The 21,413-nt window shown below is 40.3% G+C and overlaps 1 protein-coding gene across 1 annotated transcript; it reads left to right on the top strand.

Annotated features, from left to right (window-relative positions):
* The first annotated feature begins 324 nt into the window (after positions 1-324).
* Positions 325-19,571, top strand: nuak1b (NUAK family, SNF1-like kinase, 1b). The gene is given in 8 exon segments (XM_058767507.1): positions 325-1,520; positions 9,393-9,513; positions 11,486-11,637; positions 12,823-12,888; positions 13,889-14,008; positions 15,074-15,206; positions 15,342-16,163; positions 16,166-19,571. Coding segments are annotated over 8 exon segments (1,839 nt in total). The 5' UTR covers positions 325-1,310; the 3' UTR covers positions 16,381-19,571.
* Positions 19,572-21,413: the final 1,842 nt, after the last annotated feature.

Here is a 21,413-nt window from a genome sequence, read left to right as displayed (position 1 = left end):
TTAATTATAATAAAAATAAAGAATAGGTAAAATAAAGTTAACATATGTAACTTTTTATTTTATTTTTCATTAAAAAGAAGGAAATAATTACATGTAATAGTATTTTATGTTAATGCCCCAGTATTAATTATACAGTATTTAATGGTAGTATAATATACAAATAATTTATAAATGTAATATAATAAATATGAGTGTTGCTAGCTATCTAAAGTACATTTAAATAAAAATACATTTCAATTTTTAAAATATTTATATTTTATATATATATATATATATATATATATATATATATAGTTTATCTATTCTATATACAGTGTGTATTATAATCTCTGCATAACGTCTCAGTATGGTGGGTATTAATATAAAAATGACACTTTACCTTTCTGTTTTCCCCCTAGTAAAGCAGAATCAGAAAATCAGCAAAAATCAGTGTCAGAGAGAGAGAGACTGAGACGCACACACACACACACACACACACAATGACTCCGCCCCCTTCGTCTTTATTCAGTGCTCCTCAGCCTGAAGGACAGAGAGAAAGAATCACAGACCAGGACACCAGGAGGAGAGACGGGCCGAACACACCGAATCATGGCCACAGCAGACACGAGACCGCAGCACATCCTTCCGTCCGATCCCCGCGCACCGAGCCTCATATCACGGATCACCGGCACCAGAACCGAGCTGACTGACACCACGGCGGATCCGCGGCCAGAATGAGGGTGATTTACGTCCAGAACGCCGGCGTGGTCGCTGCTTTCTCGCCTGAGATTTTCTGCGGTAGATTGAAACAAAGGAATAACGGAGAAATCATGATCGAACGCGCCACGGGAAAGAGAACACGTCATAACGGAGTAGGATACGTCATAATGGTATAGAACGCGTCATAATAGAATAGTGCACAATAGATACATTGTCGTTCTAATTGTGAATGATACATTGTAGCAGTTTATAAGTGCCATAAAACCACATGGCACGTGTTCATTAGTTTCTTTTTAATAATATGCCTTTTTAGTCCGTTCATAGCCCTGTTTTATCGTTCATAATTAGACTGGGATTATTATTTTCTTTTAGATAGCCTACCATAGCCGGCTATAGGTAGAATAGATAGACACCTCATTAAAAGATGAGTCATTATTGACAATCATAAATTAGTTTATATGTTAACATAATAAACCTTTGCATTGTAATTTATTTATTTATTTATATGCTAATTAGTTATATTAATTAGGTCTTATATTATCAATATTTCAAAGCATTTAGTCAAGATATTTAAACATAGAGGGAGGTGTAAAATATCATCCTCCCACGTGATGGAGACACAAAGGCCAGGTGACCCACCGGGCCCCTCAGTGGTGGTGGAGGCCCCTGAGGGCCCCGGTGAGGTCAAACGCAGCAGTTCTGGTGTGAAGAAACATCATCACAAACACAACCTAAAGCATCGCTACGAGCTGCTGGAGACCCTGGGGAGAGGAACGTACGGCAAAGTCAAGAAGGCCATCGAGCGCCATTCTGGAAGAGAGGTGAGAGCTTCAAGCGTCTGATGAATAAATCAATCTGATGTAGTGGTTATACATCTGAACTGCTATCCAGAAGGTTGTAGGTTCAATTCCTGCAAGTCCTCCTCTAGTTGAAACATACTGTGGTGGTACCATAGTGATATCAGATGGAAATGCCATGATACATTGATATATACCAGTGATTGAATTTTTGAATCGAAGAATCATTTGTGACCCTGGACCACAAAACCAGTCTTAAGTCGCTGGGGTATATTTGTAGCAATAGCCAAAAATACATTCTATGGGTCAAAATTATCAATTTTTCTTTTATGTCAAAATCATTAGTATATTAAGTAAAGATGATGTTCCATGAAGATATTTTGTAAATTTCTTACCGTAAATATATCAAAACTTCATTTTTGATTAGTAATATGCATTGCTAAGAACTTCATTTGGACAACTTTAAAGGCGATTTTCTCAATATTTAGATTTTTTTGCACCCTCAGATTCCAGATTTTCAAATAGTTATATATCGGCCAAATATTGTCCTATCCTAACAAACCATATATCAATGGAAAGCTTTCATATAATGTATAAATCTCAATTTCGAAAAATGTACACTTAAGCTGGTTTTGTGGTCCAGGGTCACATTTGATAAACGAACATAGAACTGGCCTGGATCTTGAGCCGGCTGTAGTTTGTCATTTAGGGTGTCAGCTCTGCTATAAAATCTGTTGTTGTGTTTGGCTCATTTCGGTCCAACTCATGGGAATTCCACCCCACGCGTGTGCGCCGCACGCGTTCACTTGTGCAAGAGCAGATGTTTTAAATCTCCGGTAAAGTTGCTCTAATAGCCCCCAATGAAACACAACACTCTTCAAACGATTGGCCATTTCTGTTGCAGTTTGGTTAAAGGTCACTGTTGACCTCTTGCCGTAAATAATAATGCGACCAGCGCCAAATGTGTTAGAGACCTTGAGTTCTGACCCTCGAGTTGTTAATGAACTCTGACCTAGATGCTAAGTTCTGCTGTGGGCATCTAGGTCAGGCAGAGATTTAGTGTTCGTTTGTTCATTAACCAAACATACCGGATTCGTTCGGCACGCTTTGGCACGTGGCTATGGTTGTTGTTTAACATTGTCCTCTAAATGGCTCAGTCACCACAGAACCTGGAACAGCGACTAGGAGCAATTAAATCTTTCCATTCTGCAAAAGTTCCACCAAAAGTGAAAATTTGGTCATTTACTCACCCTCATGTCAGTCTTAAAAATGCCTCAGTGTTTTTGGTCCACTCTCTGAAAGTCAGTGGGGTCCAATTTTGTTCAAAACAGTTAGCTGCTAGTTCTTTTACCTTGAGTAGATTTGTTCAATGTTTTGAGGATAAACATTTGCATCTGGCTAATTTGACTAGCTTCTACCAAGTAACTGATGAACTTGCATTAAAATACATTAGAATTTGATTGGATGTATAGCTTTTGATGACAAAAGACACGGGAATAAGCTAACTATGAATGACTGTATAGTTAGTTATGTTTTGTTATTAGCATTTAGCTTTGTTTGTTTTTTTTTACCTCAGGAATAGATCTGCAACCCATTCTAGCAGTTGAAATGCCCTCTAGTCATGTATATTTCCATGGAAACACTGTTGTTGGTGGCTGTTATGGTTTGTAAGCAGATATATAGCCATCCTTTAGTTTAATAATTTACAATCCAGGCTATTTCACAACACATACAGCCATATAAACACACACACACACAGGTCTGAGTTTATTGGTGGGCAGAGTGCCATTAGAGTGTTGGCAGGCTGTTGAAGCCAGTATGAGTGCACACTAACTGACCTAAAAATAAAACGGCGCACACACTACACATACATGTTTTTTCGTTTACCTCAAACTCAGACGCATGGTAAAACATAATTTGTCATGCGTGTTTGTGGGCCCATAAACATAAAGTCACTCAGGGAGACATACTGTGTTGTTTTCTGGCACGAGTTTAGTGTGCTTAGCAGGAATTAGTCAGAAAAACTGTTAACCGGCTGGACACGCTGTCTGTAAAGAGTTACAGCACAGACGTATAGATAACAGACGTAGAAACCACTGATAACTGCCATAGAGACTAGTCTTAAAACACGCCTACACATGGACAGCACTGCAGTATTTTGATTCTTTCTCCTGTATGTGATAGTTTATTCAAAAATTTCAATTCTGTAAGCATTTAATCATGCTCATTTGGTTCCAAAACTGTATGCCTTGCTTTCTTCTGTGAAACACAGAAGAAGCATTAGTGCCCCTTTGTGGAATCGCTGAGAATGCAGTGTACTCGCATTGCGTTGTGGCACATTTTAGTGCGACTTCACACTTCATACACATACTTGCATTTCACGTTTTGCAACATATTAGAAGCATTTGCATTCATATTGAAACACGTTAGAATGCAACGTTGCATTAAATTGGCTTTGCTTGTCTAAAGAGTATTTGCATTTGAGTTATTAATTGCACTCTGATTTTCTAGAAATAGAGCTTTTGTACCTAAAAACAATCGCATTTGCATGCTTGCATTTCATCACTAATAGCACTGAATAACGCAAAAACTTGCAAAATTTACCTTTTCTGCTTGCGTTGTGTTAATGGTGTCCGGATTCATTTTAGAATGCTACAATGTGAAATCGCACTTGCATACTTGAATTGAATTATTAATTGCGTTCTGATACATTTTGCTTTCACATAGTTATGCATATAATTTTGAAAAATGACACAATGCAACACTGCATTCAGTTGACCTAAGAGCATTCGCATTTGCCAACTTGCATTGCATTATGAATTGCTTTCTGAATAAGTCAGTTGTGTTCGCATACTTGCATTCTGATTTTTTTTTTTTAGCACAATAATCTTTGAAATAGAGCTTGCGTGCATAGAAGCATTTACGTTTACATACTTAAATTATGTTATGAATTGCTTTGAATAATGCAGTAACACACTAAATTGACCTTGCACACCTGCAAACATTTGCGTTTTTTCTGCTTTATTGTGTTAATAATTGCTAATAGTTAATAGTTCTGACATATTTTGGAAATTGCACTTGTGTACTTAGAAGTGTTTGTGTTCGCATACTTGCATTCTGTTTTACACAAAAACAAGCTTTCACACCTGAAAACGTTCACGTATTTGCATAAATTGTATTTCAGGCCTTTCAGTATGTCATCTATCGTCTAATTTGCGTCTCTTTTTATATCTCCAAAATAATTTTAAGAGACAAAGTTGATCCCTAAAACAAATATAACTGCGATCTCCATTAAATCTCCAGAGATACGAAAGATCGGCCTCAGAAAAATAAAATATTCCTTTGGGTCATTATGTTCAACTCATATCATATTTAGTGTAGTTCCTCTAGGTGATGTCCCTTGCTAAACAAACAAACTGAACATAATGTGATAAAGCTTTACTGTTTGTTATCACGTACACAGCCAAACAGAAGGTTCTGACTGTTGATATAAGCAACAATCCAGAACAGCATATTCCTGACCTCTACACCTAAGGCACAGATAACCAAAGACATTGCGTAACATATTCTTCTTTATGGCTTTACCAGCCTTAGATTCGCCATAATGACCTGAGCGGACAGACAGATAGCATGAGTGTGTGAGCTCTCGCACGTATGAGCTTGTGTTTGCATTGCATGTTTGTGTATCTGAATGTACAAACAAGATCGGATGTCCACATAACGGTCAGCATTCCTTCCACAGTGTGTGATGGATGGGTCACATGTCCGTCTGACTCGTCCGTCTGTGTCTGAAAAGGTCACTGTGACAGTGCAAAAGCAGACGGACACTTGAAAGGCCATCTTGAGCAGGAAATGAAAATGTTGTGGAGAATTAATATCCTGTATGGGGGCCAGAACAGTCTGATGGAGTGTAGTGGGTTTTAAATTCTGATCCAGGGTCAGTTAGACGCTCATATCTGAGTCTTGGTCATCAAAGGTAAACAAAACTGATCTCTTGTTCATAATTTGTTTGTGTTTGAGTTTTCAGATGTTTTCTGAAGGACGTGGCGACATCTAGTGGCTTCAGCTGGCAGAACAGTTTATTTCATGAGAAGAATTAGCAAATATACTATCAGACGCGTTGTTGGTGGTTGCTGGAATGTTATTCAGTGTTGTTGTGTGGTGTTAGCATGTTGGATGATTGGTTGGTGGTTGCTAGGATGTTTGGATTTTTGGATAATTGCTTTTAGGATAATTTCTAGTTGGGTTTCAAAAGGGTGGAAAATTTCTGATAAATTTCGGGAAAGTTTCCAAAAATTCTGGAAAGTTTCTAGAAATTTTCCACCCTTTTGCAACCTAAATTGCCAGGTGGTTGAAGGGTTTTGGGTGGTTGATAAGTGGATGTTAGGGTGTTTGTGTGGCTGCTAGGTCATTACTAAGGTGGTTGTTAGGGTTTTGGGTGGTTGATAAGTGGATGCTAGGGTGTTTGTGTGGTTGCTAGGTCATTACTAAGGTGGTTGTTAGGGTTTTGGGTGGTTGATAAGTGGATGCTAGGGTGTTTGTGTGGTTGCTAGGTCATTACTAAGGTGGTTGTTAGGGTTTTGGGTGGTTGATAAGTGGTTGCTAGGGTGTTTGGGTGGTTGCTAGGTCATTACTAAGGTGGTTGTTAGGGTTTTGGGTGGTTTCTATGGTGTTTGGGTGGTTGCTAGGTTATTACTAAGGTGGTTGTTAGGGTTTTGGGGTGGTTGCTAGAAGTTTGCTCGGGTTGTTATTAGGGTGGTTGTCAGGGTTTTGGGGTAGTTGCTAGGGCATTCAGCATAATTGCAAAGGTGTTTGAGGTGGTTGCTAGTTATTTACCTTTGTGGTTGGTTTATAAGTGGTTGCAAGGGTATTCACGCTGATTGCTAAGTGGATTTCAGGATATTCATGTACGATTGCTAGTTTTGTGGTACAGCAGTTTGGGGTGGTTGTTAAGGCATTCAGGGTGATTGCTTGGGCATTTGAGGTTCTTGCTAGGAGGTTGCTATCAGTTTGAATAGTTGCTAGGTGGTTACTAGGGTGGTAGTTAGGGTTTTGGAAGGTTGCTAGGGAATTCAGCATAATTGCAAAGGCGTTTGAGGTGGTTGCTAGGGTGTCCGGGGTGATTGCTAGATCGTAGCTAGGGTATTTGGGGTGGTTGCTAGGTATTTACCTGAGTGGTTGTTAGAGTTTTGGGTGGTTGCTAGGGTATTCACGCTGATTGCTATGTGGTTACTAGGGTGTTTGGCTGGTTGCTAGATTGTTACTAAATAGGTTGTTAGGGTTTTGTGGTGGTTGCTAGGGCATTTGAGGTCGTTGCTAGGGTGCTTGGGATGGTTGCTAGGGTGGTTACTATGGTGATTGGTAGGATTTAAATGGTTGATAAAGTATTCACACTGATTGATATGTAGTTGTTAGAGTGCTTGGGTGGTTGCTAGGCAATTACTAAGGTGGTTGTTGGGGTTTTGGGTAGTTTTTATGGCATTCATGATGATTGATAGGCCATTTGAGGTGGCTGCCAGGAGGTTGCTAAGGTGTTTGGGTGGTTACTAGGGTGGTAGTTAGGGTTTTGAGGTAGTTGCTAGGGCATTCAGCATAATTGCAAAAGTTTTTGAGGTGGTTGCTAGATGGTAGCTAGGGTATTTGGGGTGGTTGCTAGGTATTTACTTGGGTGGTTGTTACGATTATGGGCATTTGTTAGGGCATTCAGGGTGATTGTTAGAACATTTGAGGTGGCTGCTAGGAGGTTGCTAGGGTGTCCGGAGTGATTGCTATGTTGCCTGGGGAGATTGCTACATGGTCAATTTTTAAAAAAATTTATTTAATAAAAAAGTAACATACCTCTACACTACATGTTTTGAGATCATGTTAAATGACAAAGTATAATACTTTCAAATACAGTTCAAATCCCTCTCTTTGCAAACACCATTAATGAAATACAAAAACTTATCTGCGCTTTTATTGATGTTGTATTCTGTTCATTTGGCTCGCACACAGATAAACAAATAAAAAGCTCCGCGTGTCAGAATCCTGTTACTACCTCTGTGGGAATGCTGTGATTTTTTTTTTCCTGGAGATTATTTTAAACTCTCGCTCCTGCTGTGTTTGAACAAACTGCAGCATTAGTATTCCTGCCGTCTCCAGCGGACCTGGCGGGAGGTGAATACCTTCAGCTGCACATAACTTCATGAGCTCATGGAAAACACTCGCTGATGGCTTTCCAATAAAGTGCCGGTTTTGTCCATTCTTCTTTTAGAGAACTGGTCCTGGTTTCTGGATTTGTTTATGTCTTTTTATTCCACATAATCAGTTTTGAAGCATTCCGCAAGGGCTTTCCTTTTATGGATATAGTCTGTGATTTACCTTCAGCTCCTCGGAAACATGTGGTTTTGGTTTCTCCAAGAAATGCGGCGGTCCGCCTGCTCGCTCACCATTAATGAGAAGACACGGGCTGTTCTGAGAATGGGGGACCAGATAGACATGTTTTAGGGACCGTCATTATGGGTATGACATCACAAAACAAAAGGAATTGACAAAGGGCTTCCTCTCTTCCAGCTAAGCTTTGTCATCAGCTCACTCATTGTTCCAGTTGTTCTTTAAATGGACGTGTAGCACACGCCTGGGAGGGTGCGATAGGACAGAAATAGACAGGAAATCACTACCCAGATATCATTTCCTCTTTCCTCCCCATGACATCATCCATCAGTCAGTCAATAGGGCATCTCCTCTTTGTCCACATCACATCTCCAGTTCTAGAATGTTCATTTCTGGAGTTCTAAAACTCCAGAGGAACTGAGAGTGGAACATCATGGCCTTTATTTATTTAACATTTTATTTTATTTAAACAATAGTATTGTTGAATTTTATGAGTGATGAAAACTTTATCTCACAATTCTGACTTTTTCTCAGAACTGCATAATATAAACTCACAATTACGAATTATAATTAGTTAAAATTGCGTGATATAAAGTCACGGTTGTGCTATATATTCAGAATTGCGAGATATAAACTTGCAATTCTGAAAAATTAAGTTAAAAATGAAAAAGGTAATTGTGACTTTTTCTCACAATTCTGAAATTTTTTCTTGCAATTACCAGTTTATATTTGGCAATTCTGAATTCTTTTTTGCAATTCTGATGTTTTTTCTTGCAATTGCGAATTTATATCCAGGCAATTATGAATTTGTAACTCATAATTGCGAGTATATATCTCACAATTCTGGGAAAAAAGAATTACGATGTCAGAATTACGCCATGTAAACTCGCAATTGCGAAAAAAGTCAGAATTGCAACTTGTAAATTTGCAATTGCGAGAAAAGTCAGAATCGCAACGTAAACTCGCAGTTGCAAGGAAAAAAGTCAAAATTGTGCAATAAAAAGTCGTAATTACTATTTTTTTATTCAGTGGCGGAAATGGGGTTCCATGCATATTGGAGCCTGTTCAGGTCATGTGATCATATAGAGACATCAGTGCAGTGTCCTCGGGGCCCACAAGAGCCAAATAAACGCATGAGAGAGCTTTCATTCCGCTTCCAAACACTGCACCCTCATTTTCCCAAAAAAACATCAGGAAAATTACACAGCACAAGGCTGAAAATATGCTCAGCCGTGATGTGTGTTTATGGGATAATTCTGTGTGTGCGTGTGTGTGATGGGATGATTACACCTCTCTGTTTGAAGAATCTACTCAGGTGTTTTTCTGACATTCAGAAATAGAAGGTTTTTGTCAGAACCATGGCTAAGTGGTTAGCTGTGGTGCTAATCCTGGCAATGCGAGTTTTAAGCTAACTTGAGTCGTTTCCTGTCAAAAAAGTGGCATAAAGTTACTAAGATAAACATAACACTTTTATTATCTTTTAACACAGGAAAGATCGAAACTTAATCTCTTTCTTCTCTTCAGGTTGCCATCAAGTCTATCAGGAAGGAGAAGATTAAAGATGAACAGGACATGGTCCATATTCGACGAGAAATCGAGATCATGTCGTCCCTTCGCCACCCACATATCATCTCTATATATGAAGGTATCTATCTATCTATCTATCTATCTATCTATCTATCTATCTATCTATTCATACTCGGCAATAAATAAAACATACAATTCTTGTGAATAATTAATAATCTTTCATTAACTATTAATAGAGTTGTGTTGTGAAGGACAGTAAAAGCTTTGTTTTATTCATGAAATAACATTAAAATTAAACTAGATCAGCCACAATGTGAATGTGACTTTCCCCACTCCTGACCAGCATGTGTTTCAATGGTTAAGATCTCCAGTGAAACTCTGTGTTGATGATTTCTAAAGACATTTTTGCTGCCGTCTGGTTTCTTCTGCTGATTCTATGCCACGGTGGGCCTGGCGAGCTCTCGGCGCGCTGACTCGACTTTTTTCCGCTCAAAGTCCGTCTGGGTTTATAGGGCAGTTTATTTTTGAAGAGTTGCCGTATTCATCTTTGTTCCGTGTCATGACTCCGCCTGTGTTGTGGTTGGCTCGACTCAAAGAGGGGAGAACACCTCTTTAAATGAGTCTCCAGAGACACTTTTTTTTTTCTTTCCCTTCTCGTGTCTGGCTTTGTCTTTCATTGCTCCAGTGTCAGAGTGTCTTTTTTTATTTTTATTTTGTGTGGTTTTAAATTATGTTTATGGGTTTGGGCTGGTCGTGGAAATTTTCAGATAGAGGAATGAATGTGAATTGCTTGCGTACCAGTTTAGCTGCGTGAACTTTCCCAGAGGAGCTTTTTTTATTACTCAAAGGTTGCTCTTGCTCACGAGTCACAAGTGTGAAAAGTTTCTCAATTGTTTCTCCTAAAATTGCACACAAATGAGACAATTGTTGACATGCGATAAGAAAATAAAGCTATAAAATTAGATGAGAAATGTTCAAGCTCATATTTTTGATCTAAGAATTTTGATTGCAGACTATTTTGTCAAATCTGAGCACAGTTTGAGACATTTGAGGTCTCTTTCAGGAGAAACCTCTGAGAAGCAGGAGACTTGAGGAAAGACTCACTTTAGTTGCATTTAAGCTCATTGTGATCTATGAGAAACAACTGAGATGATCTCATTTGGGATTTTGCTTTCCTACAGGCTGCATATCACTGTCAAATTTATCGCTGAGCTCCGATATTTAGCATCACTGTGAGAAGACTGTGATTTACTCTCTTTGACGCAGTAAATCTGTGTTATGTTAACTCTGTTACCCCTCTCTCTCTAAACTGTATTTGCACAATCCTAGAAGGCCTTGCGCTTGCATTCCCTGCTGTTCTGTGGAAAGCGATGGCTTTCTGTAAAAAGATGAGAACCGATTCTGGACGTGTGACAGGAGCCAGCGGCAGCGCCAAATGCTTGGGTGGGGTGATGCATATGAGGATTTTTGGGGTTTTGCAGAAACAGCCACTTTCTGCTGCGTCGGACTGTAATTTGCTGTGTTTGTTCCTCTGAATTTTTCGGCTTCTCCCGGTCGTTAACAGATTTCACTGTGACCCGCTGAACTTTCTGGACTGGCCACTACAAAACAAAGTATTTTCATTTTTATGCATCCAGTAGTTTTGTACTTGTACTTTTTCATTGTGGGTTGCATTCTGAAGAAACAAGGCGCCACCGTACATGTTTATTTTTGACTGGATGCCTCCCTGTTGAAGCCTTGGCCTGTGTAAACTAGACATGGGTCACGTTATCCAATTGGTCAATTACTGAGGTCTACAACTTTATCTAGATTTTTTTCTTAACTTCTATATAGATACTTACTGTACTTCCACTGACTTGCGGAATTGCTTAATGGGAAGTAGAGGATAAAAATACTGGACAATATAACAGCTTTATTGCGGCAACTCAAAACTGAAATAAAACATTTAGCATTTTTGTACTGATTCCAATCTTGTATACAAATCATTAAATAAAGATTTTGAACATCCATATATGTACGAAATATCATGAATAAACATACAAGGTATAAATAAACTGATCAGATTTTCATGAAATTGTTTTATTCTGTAGTGTTTGAAAATAAGGACAAGATAGTGATCGTCATGGAATACGCCAGTAAAGGTGAACTCTATGACTACATCAGCGAACGCAGACGCCTGACTGAGAGAGAAACCCGACACTTCTTCAGGCAGATTGTCTCTGCTGTGCACTACTGCCACAAGGTATGCACCATTCTTATCTCTCTCCTTTCTCTTTCTCAATCCCATTCTCTTCTCAGAGAGAGCCTCATGTTTCATCAGGGTTTCCCGCAAAGCTGCACGTGCAGTTATTCGATGAAATCAGGCTGTGCAGTGCGAGTCTATTATCTTTGGCTTTTGTCAGATTGGGAGGAATCTTGGAACAGACAACTGATGTGAAACAGCTTTGCATCATGGGTCACACATTTCAACGTTTAGCAGAGCTGTCGATGGAGTAATAAACCACCCATTTGTACATTTCCTTGAAGTCTTGTGCCTGTGTAAAAGGACTTTCCAGTTTCTTATAATTGTACTGTTTTCAAGTCTTTTCAAGAGTTTCAAAAACCCTAATTCACGATAACTGGTACATTTTTCCCAGTCATCTCAATGGCAAAAACGGTCCCAATTTACCTAAATTCACTCTATATTTATAATTGACATGTCTTTTGTTTTGTCCACCATTTTTGGTAGGATTTACTGTCACTGAGCTTGTTGCAATGCATTATGGGATTGCATTCCCATACCTATGTACCTTATTGAACATCATCAAAATGCTGTCTAATTAGGCAGATGACTATGTTTTGAAACATAGCCAGAGTTTCAGATAAGACAGTCCCATTTCCCCATGATGCACTGCCGGAGTCAATCAAGGTCCCTGTGGGCCTGCACTGGGTGGGCTGGTTTGCAGCTGAAGATGACGTGATGTCATATCTCAGGGCAGAGGAGCTTCCAGACACTAGAGGGGAGGATGATGAGTCATCACCGCCATGGGCAACCACAATGCGGGGGGGATTTTAGGGTGGGGTCGGCCAGACGACATAAGAAAGCAGCCTGTTAAACTGACGATTTATAGTCCCATCTGCTAAACGCGGTGCATGCTGAACACATGCATCTTTCATGGTCATCAGACATCTGTAATGAACCCTCTCAGATCCTAAACCCCTTGTGGCTGGGTTTCCGGGCATGCTGTAACCCGAATGCTGTTTGTTACTTTAGAAGAAATACAAGGACTAACTGCACAATCATGTTCCAATGAAAAACTGGTGTCTGAACAGAACTGGAATTACAGAGAGTGTTTGTGGAACAGATGTCAGTGGTTAATAATGATTCTGTTGGCTATGACAGTAATACCTCAGATCTCTGAAGTGCATTTTGACGCTTTCTTTACAGAATGGTGTTGTTCACCGGGACCTGAAACTGGAAAATGTGCTACTGGATGAAAACTGTAACATAAAGGTGAGAATGCTTCTGAAACAGTGGCTACGTCCTAGTTCACATCCTGTATTGTGTACAACATTAGGATTAGTGTGTCCCACAAAATAGTACATGGTAAAGATGCTGTACTGATTCCAATAGATTTTCTTCACCTCAGTAGTATTTAAATGCAAGTATGTTACTTATAAATTAAGAAATGGTGGGCTTAAAGGGTTACTCCACTCCAAAATGAAAATTTTGTCATTAATTACTTACCCCCATGTCGTTCCAAACCCGTAAAAGCTTTGTTCGTCTTCTGAACACAGTTTAAGATATTTTGGATGAAAACCGGGAGGCTTGTGACTGTCCCATTGACTGCCACGTAAATTACGCTGTCAAGGCCCAGAAAAGTATGAAAGGCATCGTTAAAATAGTCCATCTGCCATCAGTGGTTCAATCTGAACTTTATTAAGTGATGTGAATACTTTTTGTACACAAAGAAAACAAAAATAACGACTTTATTCAACAATTCGTCTCCTCCACGTCACCGTAGCGCCATTTTGGAGAGTATCCGCTGGATGCAAACAGTGTACGCTGTCGTTATTTTTGTTTTATTTCCATATAAAAAGTATTCTTGTAGCTTCATAACATTACGGTTGAAACACTGATGACAGATGGACTATTTTGACGATGCCTTTCATACTTTTCTGGGCCTTGACAGTGTTATTTACTTGGCAGTCAATGGGACAGTCACAAGCCTCCCAGTTTTCATCCAAAATATCTTAAATTGTGTTCCGAAGACGAACAAAGCTTTTACGGGTTTTTTGGAATGACATGGGGGTAAGTGATTAGTGACAAAATTTTCATTTTGGGGTGGAGTAACCCTTTAATTCATGAAATATGAGCAGAACGAGCAGGACATTGAAAAATCACTCCTTGTAAAAACAAACACTTACTCAGTAAATGTTAACCAGAAAAATAAACTTTTTGTTTTGCATTATTTCTCTAAAACCAAACACTGACGTATCTGTAATTCATTCAGATTGCTGATTTTGGTCTGTCCAACCTGTATCATAAAGACAAGCTCCTCCAGACCTTCTGTGGTAGTCCACTTTACGCATCCCCAGAGATCGTCAATGGCAGACCGTACCGTGGTCCAGAGGTAAGGCATGCTCAGATAAATCTACAAGCTGCTCTTTATGTTGAACTTCTTTCCAGGGTCTTGAAAACATGCTGGAATGGTTTACTACAGGCCTACATGACGTGATGCACAGACATAAACCCTTGAGGTTTGCATCATCGTAAATGAAACACCCCACAGTTTCATTATGCTGGCGTGTGAAATCCACTGTGCATGGCTGTGATCTATCAGAGACAGTCTGTGTGGTTAGTGAAGCCTTATTCTGCTCTTTGATGGGATTATCCTTCCACAGACCCCTAGGAACAGGCAAACACACGCCTTGTGCTTCCCTAACTGAACATGGAGAGCAGCTGGAGTTTCTTTCTCTAAGTATCTCTGATTATACATGTCAAACCTCGGTCAGAGTTGAAAGGTTCTTTAGAGCTTTACATGTGCCTCTCTTGTGGTATATAGCTCAGGGTTTATCAAAATAGAAGTAGTTTAGTGTGCCTTATTGACTTTAGTGTGCAATAATTTGCTGCAGTTTTCCTCAAGGGTACAGAAAACACTACAATGTAGAGGATGTAATCAAAATGGTCAAACCCTTTTGAGAAAAAAGCCAAACCTTGCAATCAATGAAAGCAATGAAAGTCTCATTTCTTCTCACCCTGGCGGCCGCCCTTGAGCAAAACAATTACTTTCATCTATAAGTGATTTCCTGTGAACTGACAACTCAAGAACCTGGAAAGCCATCCAGCCTGAGATTGAGATTTTTGGCCTACATACCTTGCCCTTTCAACCCACCCTTCACAGGACTTGTATAACTGACTGCTGAAGGTGGTATGTTGTGTAATAGAAAGTCTCAGGACAGACTGATTGCATATAGAGTCGAAGCTGAAAAACAGCCTGAAACCAACAAGAGAGAGAGACTGGTACTGTCTGATGCCGTTTCTGCTTGCTGGAGACTCATTGTTGCATAAAAGCACAGCCAGCACTAAACATCCCAGTCTTGTCATGTGATTTCTATCCTGCCTCCATATGACAGTATGGCAGTAACACAATGTTCTTTCAGAGTCACCTGACATCAATGCCATCCATTATTTGCAGGTGGACAGCTGGGCTCTGGGGGTGTTGCTGTATACGCTGGTCTATGGCAGCATGCCATTCGATGGAGGGGACCACAAAAATCTCATTCGACAAATCAGCAATGGAGAGTATCGTGAACCATCCCAGTCATCAGGTACTGGTCTTGCACAAACTCTTTTAGACAAAGTTCAGAATGCCTTTTGTTTATAAAAATGTGTACTGATATATGCAGGCAAATTTATCGTTCTTGATCATGATAAATAAGAAGCTTGTTTGGTCTTTTGTTCAGATGCTCGTGGTCTTATTCGCTGGATGCTGATGGTCAACCCTGAGCGGCGAGCCACGGTGGAAGACATCGCCAATCACTGGTGGGTAAACTGGGGTTGGAAGACCAGTGTGTGTGACTGTGAATCACAAAGGGATGCTGGCTCGCCCATGCTGGCTCGTCTCATTGACTGGCAGAACCGGACCGAACCTCGACCCACTAAAGCCATCCGGTCTGAGCCATTCCTGCTTGTCCGTCAACGGCCCAAAAAGTCCAAGAAAGAGAATGATGTCGGTGTGTCCCACTGTAATGGAGAGGACAGCCTGGGCCTCAAGAGACCAAAGGGCATCCTGAAGACAAGAACCTCTGAAGAGCAACGCTCTCCAAGTCTGGAAGAAATAGAATCCAGTGTGGGAACCCCAGAGAAAGAATCTGGGCCTGAAGGTGAAGAGGGCGAGGAGGAGCAGGGGCTAACAGGCAACTCTCCTACCAAGGCGGTCTCTATCCTTCCAAAGAAGGGAATCCTAAAAAACAACCAACAACGGGAATCAGGGTACTATTCTTCCCCAGAGCGCAGCGAGTCCTCTGACCTGCTAGGTGGCAATATTACACCTCTTGCCGCCAGCTCACCACCAAAGCGAGCGGTTGGTAGAAAGGGGATCTTGAAGCGCAACGGGAAGTATTCTACGTACAGCGGCGCTCCTCCTTTGAGTGTCCTTGGGGAACCAGCACCTGGCGATTCTGGTTTATCGCGCAGTCAGAGTCGCCCATCTAGTATTGTAAGGGAGGATAGTGACACCATCACCAACAGTTCCTTCAGCGGCACTGACTGGCCCCACCCAGAGCCCGCCCCAACATCAGAGGCTGCGTGTCTGCAGAAAACCTTCTCCAGCTGGCCAACTTTAAAGGTCTCCAGGCAGCTCCTCCCCTACATAGTGGGAAATTCAGCCGAGGAACGCAGGGCTCTCCAGGGGATAACAGCAGCTTCTCTCTACTAGGAGATCTTGATGATATGACTCAGGTGTACCAACAAGCCCTGGACATCAGCAACAACGTGTCATAGGGATGGGGGCCAGTTGAGAGGGGCCTAGAAAGAAAGAAGGTGGAGCAAGTGGAAGGTGTTTGTTTGGCATGTTGTTGACGACCAGTGCAAAACTGGGATTCTATGAATGTGAGTCCTTTTTCAATGGGATGATGTTGGAGGTTGTACACAACCAAACCTTAACTCCTAACCCTTAACCCTAATCCTACCCTATCCTACTTTACCTTTACCCAACCCAATCTTATACACAGTTAAAATTTGTATCAAATACAACTTGGGGAACTACAGCCTAGGGGGAATTTAAGGGTTTGAAGTAAGTAACATTTAAGTTGGTACTCTGGGACATTTCTCCCCCTACAGGCAAGAAATAAAATTAAATGTTTACATATTAAGTATAAGGTGAGTTAGTATCACAGTAAGGCATCATGTAACGGCAGCCTTGATGAAACAAAAATAAGAGCCAACCTGAGTTTATCAAGCACCTTAAAACTCTCACAGAGCACACGTCGTTTGTGATCTTTACTTCCAAAAAAGAAACCAGGGTCTTGCTCCAAATGAACTGTTGTTGTGTATTATTTATTAATATTTTTTGTAGATTTAGTGATACAAAACTGGTGTGGTCTGGCAGTACTGGAAGAATAAGAAACTGAAATCTCTCGTTGTCCTTGATTGGAACTGACATATATAATTGTTATTTTACTTTCTTGGTTATTGTGATATGTCATTTAAACTGCATATGTAACGATCAAACTCATATTGATCCTATGAGTCGAATCATATCTATGGAATTATAGAAGTGCCTTTTTGTTTGTTTGTTTTAAATATTTTAATTCATATTAAATTATGTATGTCATTTCCTTAAGGTGGAGAGAGATGCCAGAGGAAGCTGTCATCAGATGAACAGCGTTTTATTATTTTAATTTTATTATTTTATTTTAGAGTTTGTATTGAATGCTTAGAAGAGCCCCAGGACCTCTGAGCAGAAAGCCTACCCTACAGAGATTTCAAGGTTAAGTTTGCCCCACTACCGACGAGAGGCCAGTGCTTTACACTGCATTATTCAAGGAGAATAGTCAGTCCATGATTACCTTGAAAGGAAGTTTATTTTCAGAAACTGCTGGCTAATTCAAGGTTCCAACATGCCGAATTGGTTGTTTTTGATTGAGTCCTGACAGGAACACGTGTGTGCGCCATGTGTTTCTCTGGAATGGTACTCTTGTGGTTTCTTGATTGGGTTAGGTGACTGTTTAGAGTTCTGGACACCTTCACCTTAACAAGGTTTAACTCAAGGTAGAAATATCAGACACAATCTCAGCTCCAAAGAATGTTCAGGCGGAGACATGCTTGTTTGACTATTTCCAAAGGTTCTGGACTGTAGGAACATTGTCCCTCCTGGTGTTTATCTGTTGATGCTTAGGGATTATAATTCCTCAGCTCTAAGAATAACGGATTATTGGTTCTCTGCTGAACTTTGATGTCCAAAACACTCCCGTTAGAGCTTAAAAAAAAACAAAAAACAAGTAGACCTATTAGTTTCAAAGCAGTGATGAGGCAGCAAATTCCAAAGGCTCTTTAGAGGCATGTTTGGACTAGATCTTAACACCATGACCCAGAGAGTTCCCTGTGTCGTATGTTTAATGGGACAGAAGCTTTATTGTTTCAGGATCTTTAGTCCTTTGTTTGTTGTCTACCTGCAGAATTTCAAGTGCAATTTTAGTTTTAAGGCTGATGTCTAAATGTTTTTAGAAGGTAAGTGTGAAGTAGCTGTAGTAGAAGGAGAGGTTTTAACAAGGTGTTTATGTTCATGAACGTATTTATGGATGGAGGATACTTTTCCAGTAAGAGGGACACATTGAATTATTCACTGGAAAGGATGACGTAGCTTTATATTTTGCTGCATGTGAAGAAGGACTAGTGTAAGTGTAGAAATAGTGAGATGAAGAAAGTAGATGAAAAGATAAGGGAAGTATTTTGTACCAAAGAAGGCGCTTATGGTAGAATGTCAGAATGTCAGAGTAAAGTGATGCTAAGTTAGCTAATTGACTAGTAGCATTAATAGAAAACATTTTTGCACCAAAAATTTCAACAGAAACCGATCTTGGGAGGCATTTCGTTCAAAGGAGGTCCTGGGTAGATATTATAGACACACCTAATGTGTATCGTATCATACTGCATTTCTGTATTGCATTGTATTGTCAACTGGATTCAGTGATCAAATTATACTATGTTAGTATTTTTATGTTATTGCGCTTCTGTTTTTGATTCTCCAAAATATTATTATTGATTTACCTTACAGAAGAACGTTGTGCGTATAATCAACGATCTCTCCTGGTCTCTACAGGTTTTCAAGTGTAGACATGCAGTGCTAATGCTAATGTCTAGCATTCGCATAAACAGTCGATCAATCACAACTACTGCAGTTTCATCAGGGTCATTTGATGTATGTCAGAAATGTCAAAAGCCGCCTCACAGATCTGACCCAATATTTGGTGTCACAATATTCACTATCAACCTTATTTGTCTTAATACTTTAGGACGAAGTTGAGCATCTACCCAAATGTGCCATTGCTAACCATAGTGCCATCGCAAGTGAGATTAACAGAGGCGGCCATTGCGAATCAAATTCAAACATGCTTTCAGCCAAACTGGAAATACCTGGTGCATAGTAGTCAGAATCAGCATAAAAGAAAACTTGACTGGATATTGTTTATTGACAGTACTGAAATGGTAGTATTATTATGTTATTTATGCATTATTTTATTCTAATTAATTACTTTTGTTGGTCAATGCCATAATCTTTTTTTGGGGGTTTGGTATCAGTTTGAGAAACAAGGACTGCCAAGGTATTTTTCGTTCAGTGCCTTTGCTATCTTTTATGATTTTTGTTTAATTTTTTGATAATAAAATTATTACAATTGCATTTTTATACTCTATTTATTGGTGGTGAAGCCATTTCATTTAACAGCAGTCATACAAAGTGTGCATGTGTGAGTGTGTGTCTAGACACAAACAAACACTGAAAGACAACTGGAAGAACAAAATAACAGAGAGATGGTGCATTGCGGTTGTGTGGTTGTGTTGTAAAGCTTTGGTTGTGTATTCAGCTGCTTTGGTTGTTGTTAAGTAGAGATATCTCGCTAACCAGCAGTGTTTTGTACCACAAAACCAAATCTGTGTAAAACCAACTCAATAAACGAATCATTTCAAAGGAGGCGATATCTGTGTCTACTTCATTTGACTGCACTAAAGGTTTATTCTTGCTTGCATAAGTCGAGGAATATCCTGCATCCAATATTTCTCAGTTAGTAGACCTCAAATCTTTCAATGAACCATTTGGATCATTGATTTGGATCCCCTCTTGTGTTAAATAGGTTTATTACGACATGAGGGTGAGTAAATGATGACAGAATACTAATTCTTGGGTGAACTATCCTTTTAAGCAGGCCAAAGATTTTACACAAGCCCAGAGTACTTAAAAGTGTGCATGAACGAGAGACAAGATCTGAAGGGAGAAACATATAAAGGAGAGGCTGCTGTCTTTGCCAGCTTTAATTTGATCCAGAGCTGCTCTCCAGGGCCCATGGAAACAGAACAAGAGAGCGTTTCAGCCGCGTGCCAGAGAGAAAGAGAAATTTAGCAGACCTGCTGCACAAACCAGACCGACCCAAATACAGTTGTGGTACTCCTGCAGTCCTTGATTTTCTGTTTAAAAGTCCTTAGGTGTGTCTCAATCTGCTGTCTAGTCCAGTAGTACAATTCCAAGGGAGTTCTATTGCCAAAAAAACTTCCCAGAATGCACTTTAAAAACCATTCGGCATCAGCTGCTCACTACATTTACTTGCTGGATATGTCTTTTAAATCTGCTTCGATCTTAAAAAGTGGAAATATAGCTAGACAAAAACAGTATTCAAATGAGAATTGTTTTATAAACTACAATTAGCCAACTAGGAATTATATCCATGGGTGCTTTCACACTAGCACTTTTGGTGCGCACCCGGGTTTAACTGACGCCAGAGTTTGGTTCGTTTGGATGATGTGAACGCTGTCTTCTGACCTCGGGTGCGAACCGTTGACCTGCGGACCGTTCCCGAGTCCGCTTAAAAAGGGTGGTCTGGGGTACGGTTCGCTGCTGATGTGAACGCAATCGTACCAAATTGCGGAAGTAAACCACTATTAATGACGTATTATTTGATAAAAATGTGTGTTTGTGTGTGTTTCACTCACTTTCCTGACGAGCGTGACTGCAAGCAGAAAGCTGTATGTCTCATTTCTGTTCGCCTTCAGTGTTCTTTAGAGCATTTGCAGTACATTCGTAAGACAGACCTAAGTGCCGTTATGCACTGAAGCTTTGTAAACCAAACGAACGGTTCAAAACGTCAATATATAAAAGTGCAGAGACAGGGCTGTCCTTTAGGCGGTGCAACTGGTGCAGTCGCAGCGAATGGACCGAGGGGGACCCCGCTCCCTACCTCGCACAGGGCCCCGCGTCAGCCAGGGACGGCCCTGTGCAGAGAGCAATGTTATGCATTTTGCCGCATTCTCCTGCGCCTTCATTACTAAGCAACGGGGTAAACAGCTTCAACAAACCACAGTTCGGACCCAAATAAAATAATATGAATGCAGTCCAGCAGGGAAAGGGGGAGGTGGGAGCAATCGAACTCAGGTTCGGACCAGGCAATCAAACCAAGTGTGAAAGCACCCTAGTCTCCAGATCGGTACTCTTGTGATCAGCAGGTGGCCTGGATGGCCTGGCTTTCGCTCTGAACTTGTTCTTTGAAGCTGTAATACCGATCCAGGAACTGTGAGAGATTATGACTGATTATTATTGCTAAATGGACCACACACAGAAAGACGAGTCATCTCACGCGCACTAATCAATTCAAGATATAAGAAGTCCTGATCGCACTCGCACATATTCAAACTTACTGTAGTCCACAACAGAAGAACAAACACATCTGCTTTCTCCTTTCCTCTCCCCCTCCCCACGGATCAACCTCTCACTCGCTTTCTCTCTCTGTAGTGGTTTGAGAAAGTTCCAGACATTCCTGAAACGA

The sequence above is a fragment of the Onychostoma macrolepis genome, chromosome 25 (genome assembly GCF_012432095.1).
Source record: "Onychostoma macrolepis isolate SWU-2019 chromosome 25, ASM1243209v1, whole genome shotgun sequence".
Lineage (NCBI taxonomy): Eukaryota > Metazoa > Chordata > Actinopteri > Cypriniformes > Cyprinidae > Onychostoma > Onychostoma macrolepis.
The sequence above is the reverse complement of the archived record's forward strand: the minus strand, read 5'-3'. Positions and strand labels throughout refer to the sequence as shown.